The 10,594-nt window shown below is 35.5% G+C and overlaps 1 protein-coding gene across 1 annotated transcript in view; it reads left to right on the top strand.

Moving 5' to 3' along the window:
• The window catches only part of LOC123531965 (protein cornichon homolog 1-like), a 12,419-nt gene extending 2,420 nt beyond the window's left edge, over nucleotides 1-9,999 (top strand). Inside the window, exons 2-5 of the mRNA XM_045313289.2 lie at nucleotides 4,867-4,935; nucleotides 5,512-5,624; nucleotides 7,323-7,466; nucleotides 8,471-9,999. Coding sequence (XP_045169224.1) covers nucleotides 4,867-4,935; nucleotides 5,512-5,624; nucleotides 7,323-7,466; nucleotides 8,471-8,498 — 354 coding nt within the window. The 3' untranslated portion in view covers nucleotides 8,499-9,999. The remainder of the gene's footprint in view (nucleotides 1-4,866; nucleotides 4,936-5,511; nucleotides 5,625-7,322; nucleotides 7,467-8,470) is intronic.
• Nucleotides 10,000-10,594: the final 595 nt, after the last annotated feature.

A 10,594-nucleotide genomic window follows, 5' to 3' on the forward strand; every position in this document is an offset into this window, starting at 1 on the left:
CGTCACATCTTTAATACCTTTTTATTTATTTATTTTTTTTATATTTTTTTTTGGTGAACGATATATGCATCTCATTTCGATGGGATTCAACCAAATATAAATAATTATAATGTCATTCATAGAAGTTTAAGATGTCACCATCTTCATAATATTGATATTTAAAATCATAATCAGCAAAACGTGATATATATGCAGAGAGATGCAGGTTACACATTTCAATTAATGGGAATAAGAATAACTTCTTTTGGGGTAATTTTAGTAAACTACTTAGAAAAATAGTTTATATCGTATAAAATAACAATTTATGTTTCTTTGAAATAATATTGTTTCTCTCAGTAGATCCCTTTAATTGCTACTACAAACAACATATCACTTTTGATTGGATTATCACACCTTGATTAATTGTTTGTTGATATACAGCATGTGTATATTTATCTGCAGTGCGCATTGCAATTAACAATTAATTAAGCGATTGTGGTGACATCGGATATTTATAAACATGTGTCAGCATTAACTGCTCTTTTCTTTTCTATGAACGACATTCCTTCCAGTTGTAAAATATCAAACACGAAATCCCCGTTACTGCGAAATATAAGAATATGTGAGTACTGTTCTGTTAAGTGAGGGGAAAAAAGTTATTATCATATTTCTATATAAAATATTAAATTAGCAAAATGCACATGATTTAAAGTATGATATTAACAAGCGATTTATATAGAGTGCATTTTACTTTTTTCTATATTAAATATTTTAGCAAATACACATGATTTAAAGTATGATTTTAAAAGTATGATTTTAACAACTTAAATCAATTTATATAGATCTATATATTCATATTTTCTAAAATATGCAAAATGGAAGAAATACATTGTATAAAATGAAAACATACAACTATTTCTGGGGGGTCGAAATGTCTTTGGGGTCGAATTGTCCAAGAAAATTAAATTTTGGGGTTGAAAAGTCTTGGGGTCGAAATGTCTTGGGGTCGAAACGTCCAAATTCTTGTTTTTAGCTCGACTATTCAAAGAATAGTCTAGCTATTCTACTCACCCTGGCGTCGGCGTCGGCGTCACTACTTGGTTAAGTTTTTGCATGCAAGTACATACAGCCATCAATGAAAGGCATATAGCTTTGAAACTTATTTCTTCTTTTTCTAGGTCAATTACCAACCTCTCTGGGTCAAGTCCCATAACTCTGACATGTATTTTGAGCAAATTATGTCCCCTTTTGGACTTAGAAAATTTTGGTTAAAGTTTTACATGCAAGTTACTATCTCCAAAACTAATGCAGATATTGGTTTGAAACTTCACATGTGTCTTCGGGGTTATAAAACTAGTTGATAGCAGCAAGTCCCATAACTCCGACTTTCATTTTGGCCAAATTATGCCCCCTTTTGGACTTAGAAAATTCTGGTTAAAGTTTTGCGTGCAAGTACATACAACTATTTCTAAAAGGCATATAGATTTGAAACTTATTTTTTCTTTTTCTAGATCAATTACCAACCTCACTGGGTCAAGACCCATAACTCTGACATGTATTTTGAGCAAATTATGCCCCCTTTTAGACTTAGAAAATTTTGGTTAAAGTTTTACATGCAAGTTACTATCTCCAAAACTAATGCAGATATTGATTTGAAACTTCACATGTGTCTTCGGGGTTATAAAACTAGTTGATAGCAGCAAGTCCCATAACTCTGACTTTCATTTTGGCCAAATTATGCCCCCTTTTGGACTTAGAAAATTCTGGTTAAAGTTTTGTGTGCAAGTACAGACAACTATTTCTAAAAGGCATATAGATTTGAAACTTATTTTTTCTTTTTCTAGATCAATTACCAACCTCACTGGGTCAAGTCCCATAACTCTGACATGTTTTTTGAGCAAATTATGCCTCCTTTTAGACTTAGAAAATTTTGGTTAAAGTTTTACATGCAAGTTACTATCTCCAAAACTAATGCAGATATTGATTTGAAACTTCACATGTGTCTTCGGGGTTATAAAACTAGTTGATAGGATCAAGTCCCATAACTCTGACCTTCATTTTGGCCAAATTATGCCCCCTTTTGGACTTAGCAAATTCTGGTTAAAGTTTTGCGTGCAAGTACATACAGCTATTACTAAAAGGCATATAGATTTGAAACTTATTTTTTCTTTTTCTAGATCAATTACTTACCTCACTGGATCAAGTCCCATAACTCTGGCATGTATTTTGTGCAAATTATGCCCCCTTTTGGACTTTGTAAATTCTGGTTAAAGTTTTACATGCAAGTTTCTATCTCCAAAACTAATGCAGATATTGAATTGAAACTTCTCATGTGCCTTCGGGGTTATAAAACTAGTTAATAGCAGCAAGTCCCATAACTGATATGCATTTTGGTCAAATTATTCCCCCTTTTGAACTTAAAACTCTTTTGATATTTAACTTTTTTGGGTAATATTTTCTTGTTTCTGGGTCAATATTTCGAATAGTCGAGCTTGGCTGTCTTACGGACAGCTCTTGTTATAGTCATAGTAGGTTTCAGTGTTCCAGCTAGGCCTAAATAGTGGGGCGTTGCACCTTGCCTCTTTTTCCCAGCGCCATTTGCCCTTTTCATCAAATTACTATCATTGGGAGCCTTTGAGCCGTCCCTTCCTTTGACCCGTCGCCATTTTTGTTTTGAAGTGTATCTCATGAGATCTGTCACCGCACATGTGCAAAGCATGGAAAAACTTTTTACTGTCATTGTAAATTTTTTCTTTGAAGAACAAAAATTATGCAGAGAAAAAAGGAATTATTAGCATAATTTCATTCTGAATCAACCAAAACTTACTTTTTTCCCAGTCTCTAAGATTTCTTGGAGATTCTTTGTAATAAAAGCTAATTATTCAGGATAAAATTTACATCTGCTTTGTTTACATTTCATCAATGAAAGTCACGTGATTTGACAAATAACTTTGTGTGACAACACAACCTTGGGCATTCCAATATGGCTAACATGTGCCATTTTTTTGTTAGTTTCTTTTTATAACTTGGAAAACTGTTCTGAAAATAATGCATTGGTTGAAAGGAATATAGGGGCATTTAATAAAGTAAGATTAAAATTTTCTGAAAGTGTAAAAAATGTTATAGATTATAAATGCATTTTTGTTGGAAATCATTAAAAGGACTGCTCACGGGCATGCGAGGATATATTGCCATTTTCAAATAGTATTAATATTTTTGACAATACACAGCATAACAGTGACTCGTCATAAATATCAACCGTTTTCCTGCCTTGTTTACAGGTGATGTCCAATTATTCAAAAATTTCTTTGGGGGAATCCCCCAAACCCCCTAGTAGGAGGGGTCTACCCCCTCTCACGCTCACCACTTTGCGGCTTGAAGTGCCCTTTTTTTACCTCCACCCATTTCAATTTCAAATCCTAGCTGGAATATTGGGTTTATAGGCCACTTCCAACAGCCCTGCTGTTGGGTTAACGCTTTAGCAACGTGGTTAGAGTGTCCGCCTACGAATCATAAGGTCCAGGGTTCGAGCTCCAGTAGGGACCTAGTTACCTTTGGTATTTTCTCTCCTGGGATTTACTTTAATGGTGTCAGAAGTGTGTGACAGACTCATGCGGTGGGCAAAGAGTGTCTCATTCTAGAGAGCTGGTGAGCTCTGAAAAAGTAAGGGGTGAGAAGTGTAGAGATAGTAGGTTTATAGGCCACTTCCAACAGCCTTGCTGTTGGGTTAACTCTTTAGCTCTTTTGGTTAGAATGTCTGCAACATATGAGGTTTGGGGTTTGAGCGCCGGTAAAGACCTTGGTATTTTCTCTCCCGGGGTTTGCTTTATTTTACAAAACCTAGGCGTCTATATTCTTTTTGTTGAATCCCTGTTCCAGTATGTCACTAGAACTAACTGTTGTTAGTCAGCTGAACTCCCTCATAGACATGGCATATTGTGCATAAGGCATGTGTTTAAACTAAACATTTGTTAATAAACCCAGGACTGGTGTTCTGTAAAAGATAAAATAACAAAACTTCACACATGCCTTGTCCGTAATAATTCCAAGACAATATATCTAGATCCTTGAACTCTTTCACTAGTTTTGATCAAATTAACCCATGTATTTTTTGTACAATACAAAATGTATGTGAATGCAAACTTCTGTTAACAAGATTTAAGTGAAGTAAAAGTTGCTGATAGGCCAAAATACAGTTGCCTCTGATGTGACAGATAATTTGATTTCCTTACATGCTTCTTGAGAAAATCTAACAAGTTTCTGCAGGAGACAGAAGTTTATATGCCATCTGTGTGTGTTCTGATCATGTTGACATGCTTGTAAGTTGTCAACAGTTGGATTATGGGTAATTTGTGAGTAAGATAACAATAAATCAGACAACTTAGGAACCTCTTAAGGACATTTAAATGAAACTTTTGTCCTTGGCCCTAAGCCTTGATAATTGTGTTGCAGTGAGTACTTTCTATAGACAAGGTGTGTGGTTTGGAACTAGGACCAAAAACTTAGGAGTTGTGAGATAAATTACCAGTTAGGGTAAAAATGGTGAAATTTATTTGGCAAGAATAAAAAATGGCAATAAGTTAGAAATACAAATAAAAAAAACTTCCAAGTACAGTTATTTCAGGACCAGATTGATATATTTTCATAATTTTCACAGAGTTGCATACAGGTCTGCATTTCTGTGATACAGCTCTACACCTGCTTCAGATAAGACAAAGAATGGATTGATTATCGTACTAGTCTTAGACATGCTCAGCAGTCCAAAGAAGAATCGTCCAACTTTTGTTTTCAATTTTATAATTTGAAAAACGAGAACAAAACACTGAAAATGTCTTAATTGTTTTGAAAAACATTTTTTTAAATGAAATGATATTGTTTTGATTTCAGATAATTGCCTTTGATGAGTTAAAGACAGACTATAAAAATCCTATTGATCAGTGTAACAGCCTCAACCCTGTAAGTATCTACATATATTATTACAAGGAGTTAATTACCTGACAGATCAATTTACTTCATTGGATACTTTTTAACAAGTTTTTCTCAGGAAATATCAGGACATTTATTTAGTTGAAATTAAAGCTCAGTTTTAGAGTTTGTCATTTTGTTGTTAATCAAGGAGAACAAGGAATCAGACTCGCAACTTGTTTACGTGATATTGAATTCTCTCCCTAAGCTACCTTGATGGACCTTAGAGCTCAGATAAAAAAGACGTTAATTTTGTGATATAGGTGTATAACTATAAGGTTAATTTATATCAGGAAATTAAATACATGCAGAGATCCTTCAGAAGTATAGAACAGTCAGGAAATCAAAATAATAGCATACTTGGATTGATTGAGTCTTTTTGTGGGAGGCGATGAAATGTGAAGCTCCCCTCACACCTCCTAGCACTGGCTTCTGTAAAACACTGTTATAACATTAAATGAACTCAGCATTACAAAAAACAATGCTAAAATGACATCAAGGCATTTCATGAATAATAAGTATCTAGACAACAGGTCTGGCTCACAGGTTTTCTATTTTCTATTGCAGCTGGTGTTACCTGAGTACTTTATCCACATTTTCTTCAACGTTCTGTTGCTGTTTGCTATGGAATTCTTCACTGTGATCCTGAATATACCACTTATAGCTTATCATATAAGAAGGTAAGTTCTTCACTGTAATCCTCAGTCTTCCTTTTATAAGTTATCATGTGAAGTTGAGTTCTTCACTGTAATCCTGAAGTAAGCCGAGTATTGCTTCTTTTATAAAGAAGTTAAAATCTTCACAGAACCATTCAAATAAATGGTGTATCTTTTCTTATTAAGAAGGTAAGTTCTTCACTGTGATTCGCAGTATACTTTTTTAGCTCACCTGAACCAAAGGCTCATGGTGAGCTTTTGTGACGGCTCAATGTCCGGCGTGTGTCGTCCATCGTGTGTCCGTCAACATTTTCTAAAAAAATCTTCTTGAAAACCACTGGGCAGAATTACACCAAACTTCACAGGAATGATCCTTGGGTGGCCCCCTTTCAAAATTGTTCAAAGAATTGAATTCAATGCAAAACTCTGGTTGCCATGGCAACCAAAAGGAAAAACTTTAAAAATCTTCTTGTCCAAAACCGCAAGGCATAGAGCCTTGATATTTGGCATGTGACATTATCTAATGGTCCTCTATGAAGATTGTTCAAATTGTGCCCCTGGGGTGAAAAGAGGCCCGGCACCAGGGGTCCCAAGTTTTACATAGACTTGTATAGGAAAAAACTTTGAAAATCTTCTTGCCTGAAACCACAAGACCTAGGCCTTTGATATTTGGTATGAAGCATTGCCTTATGGTCCTCTATGAAGATTGTTCAAATTATGCCCCTGGGGTGAAAAGAGGCCCTGCCCTGGGGTGGGAGGTCTTAAGTTTTACACAGGCTTATATAGGGAAAAGCTTTAAATAATTTCTTGCCGGAAACTGCAAGGCCTAGGCTTTTGATATTTGGTATGCTTCATTGCCTTGTGGTCCTCTACCAAAATGTTCAAATTATGCCCCTGGGGTGAAAAGATGCCCTGCCCTGGGGGTCCCAAATTTAACATAGTCTTATATAGGGAAAAAAAAATCTTCTTTCCTGAGAGTTCAAGGCCTAGGCCTTTCATATTTGGTATGTAGCATTGCCTAGTTGATCTCTAACAAGATTTTTCAAATTATGCCCCTGGGGTCAAAAGAGGCCCTTCCCTGGGGGTCACTTGTTATATGATTTATGTAGGAATAAATACTTCAAAAATTATCAGATCATATTTCCTAGACTGTTTAATTATAATTACCTGATGACCCCAAGCAATTAGGAGTCACTTGACTGTGACCTTGACCTATTGACCTACTTTCTTGTTTTTTGAGATACAACCTTGAAATTTGGATTACATATACAGTTTTGCACACCAATCTTAAAACTGACTTTCAGCGACCATGAATGTGACCTACTGACCTACTTTCTAATATTTTAGCGTCAATTTGCCATTTGAAACATGTGGCTCATATTACTCAGGTGAGCGATTCAGGGTCATCATGACCCTCTTGTTATGTTCTTCACTGAAATCCTCAGATAAGCCCCCTATAGCTTCTTTTATAATGAGGTAAGTTCTTACAGTGGGTCTAAGTGACCCACTTATCATATAAGAAGTTTCTACCTATATATGGTGAGACAGAGAAAAGTGTCAAAATAAATACCTTGCGAAAAATCTACTTTTATTGTGTGCAAGATTATATTCATGACTAATTATAATTTATGAGTCTTCTTGTTTAAAAATATTCAATAGCGAAAATGAAACAGTTGTTAATATTATTCAATTTACATTATTTTGCCTGCCAATGTTTTACAGATACAGTAATAGACCTGTGATGAGCCAGCCAGGATTGTATGATCCAACTACTATAATGAACGCCGATCAGTTAAACAGAGCAATGAGAGAAGGATGGATTAAACTTGCTTTCTATCTTATCTCGTTCTTCTACTACTTGTACAGGTGTGTTTTAGAGTTATACCACCACTTCACTTTCTGAATAGTCATGAAGTGATAGCATAAAACTGAAATGAGACTACTGTGAATTCAGTTAACTTTGTGTGCATGGAATTTTATGGTTTCAGTCAAAATGGCATTTTAGTAAGGGCATACATTTATGGATTCAAAGTAGTAAAGTAATGCAAACGATAATTTTATATATTGGTTGGAGTTTAATTTCGTTTATTGAAGCAACCTTAAATCAACAAAAATTAGTCACCCACAAACGATAATGATTTCCCGAAATGTCAAAAAAGTGACCTCAGCTGAATTTTGGAAATCTTGTAGCCAACTGCATTAGAACACAAGTGGCAGAGTTTTAACTCATTATTTCTTAAGTTTTAATAAAATATGTGTTCTTTTGTCAGTTTAATGAATATCATATTTACTTCATGGAGATAGCAGATATTGGCACAGTAGTAATTGCAAACCAGAAAATTTCTTTCTTCTTATTAATACATGTAATTTTATCACATAAGAAAATTGATGTAGATCAGTGTTGCTTTGACTTATAGCTACCATTTTGACCGATACATTGCAATGTTGTAAACTCTTCCCTTGCTAAACTTGTGATTCTGGCACTTTTGCATTGAGTATATACAGAGATTCGTACCCAGTTGTTAACAATAAGCCTGCTGGAGGCAATTGATCCTGCCTTTGCACCAGTGCTAACCAAGATCAACCTGCACATCCGTGCAGGCTGATCATAGCCTGCACTGTTCATTATTCACTATTCAGTCTGTAAATTTTCATTGAACACCCCTTTGATTAATAAATCTTAATGGTATTGCCCAAAGTGAATAATGGACCAGTCCATCTTAGAAATTTAGCAAGCTAAAGGTTAAATCCCTGGTGGTATCATCATGATGTTTCATAATTAGGTGACACTGTATTAATTTAATATATGGAGATGCACATGAGGTGTAGGCATATAGTACATATTTTATATATTTATTTATTTATTTCAGTATGATCTACGAGTTGGTTTCTTCATAAAGTTGCAGTGTATGTGTGTGTAGCCATGAACAAAGTTCTGACAGCGAGATTACAGTGTCACATAATTATAGGCAACAGTTGCCTTGTGTTGCCATGAGTGTTATCATACTCCTAGAGTTTTTATTTGCTTTTATAGGAATCAGTGCTCTGTCATGCTTAAAAACAGGTTTTAATGAATGACATTGTGTTGATTGGCCTTAAATTCACTTTTTTGAGCCATTTGCGATAATTGCTCAATTTCTTTTCTTATTTGGCTGTTAAAATTTCACTAAATTCTTCCTAAAATTGAAAAGTTTTGTGGGGTCTTTTTGTATATAAATGACAAGAATCTGACAGTGCTGTGAAAACATATAGTGACATACAATGATACATTAATTAATTTTTATGCCCCCCTTCGAAGGAGAGGTATATTGTTTTGCAGATGTTGGTTGGTCGGTCGGAATGTAGACCAATCCGTTTACAGATGAAAACTCAAGAATGCTGGGGTCTAGGATCATCGAAGTTGATAGGGAGATTGGTAATGACCAGCTGATGACCTATTGATTTTGAGGTCAGTAGGTCAAAGATCAAGGTCACAGTGACCAGAAACAGTTGAACGGTTTCTGGATGATAAACTCAAGAGCGCTTGGGCCTAGGAATGTGAAAGTTGATAGGGAGGTTGTTCATCACCAGCAGATGAACCCTATTGATTTTGAGATCAGTAGGTCAAAGGTCAAGGCCACAGTGACCAGGAACAGTAAAACGGTTTCTGGACGATAACTCAAGAATATTTGGACTTAGAGTCGTGAAATTTGATAGGGAGCTTGTTCATGACCAGCAGATGACCACTATTGAATTTGAGGGCATTAAGTCAAAGTTCAAGGTCACATTGGCCAGGATCAATTAGATGGTTTCCGGACGAAAACTCAAGAACACTTGGGCCAAGGATCATGAAAGTTGATAGAGAGGTTATTCATGACCAGCAGATGACCCCTATTAATTTTGAGGTCAGTAGGTCAAAGGTCAAGGTTACAATGACCCCAAACAGTTTAACCATTTCCGGATGATTACTGTACTTGAGAACGCTCGGGCCTTGGATCATGAAACTTGATAGAGAGATTGGTCATGACCAGTAATCATGACCCCTATAGATTTTGAGGTCAGTAGGCCAAAGGTCAAGGTCACATTGACCCAGAACAGTTAACCCTTTCAGGACGATAATTTTAGAATGCTTGGGCCTAGGATCACAAAACTTAATAGGGAGGTTGATCATGACCAGCAGATGACCCCTGTTGAATTTGAGGTCAGTAGATCAAAGGTAAAGGTCACATTGAACCAGAAGAGTAGAACTTTTGTTTACAGTGAGCAAATAATTTCTGTTCCTTGTGCAATTACTGAATGCATCAAGGGGGGCATTTCGTGTTCTACGAGCTCTAGTCTTCTTACATTTATGTCATAGTTTTGTTGGAAATGGAAAAAGATAAAATTAAAGTTATACTTGGTGCAGTAAGCGCAAAGGTTTTTTATCCTCCCAAAGGTTCGTATCATTAGTAAATGCTTAGTGCCTTCTGCTTTTCGAGGCATAATAAAAGTACTGGAGGGATTGACTTTAGCTTTGTACACTGAAGAACAGCATTGGGAGGACATGACAGTTGCAAGGTCAAATAAGTTACTTGCTATCTTTTTGTGAATTATTTCACCTGTTATCTTATTTCTAAAACATTTTCATCTTTTGAGCAAATCCAAAGTACTGGAGGTTATTCTGCAAAATCCGACTTACAGCTGTAGAACACTTGGGAAATGCGTGCGGCGTAGACCAAGTTGCAATTTTTTGATACAAATATCTTATTTTCTTAATATTTTTTTGTCTGATCAACAACTCCAAAGTTTTGGAGGATTTTTTCATCTTATACATAGAAATGAACACTTTGGCTTTGGAATTGCATATGCAAAGAACCCAAATCTCTATCTGTAACCTAATTTTTTGATTATTGCCCTTTATCTATTTTCTTTAAAAATTGTACGAGGTATTTTTTCACAATTTTCATTACCTTGCACAATGTTGACCCCTACGAGTTGATATTCTGGAAAGAACAATCTATTAGAGTGAAATGAGT

This window comes from Mercenaria mercenaria, chromosome 1 (genome assembly GCF_021730395.1).
Source record: "Mercenaria mercenaria strain notata chromosome 1, MADL_Memer_1, whole genome shotgun sequence".
Taxonomy (NCBI): Eukaryota; Metazoa; Mollusca; class Bivalvia; order Venerida; family Veneridae; genus Mercenaria; species Mercenaria mercenaria.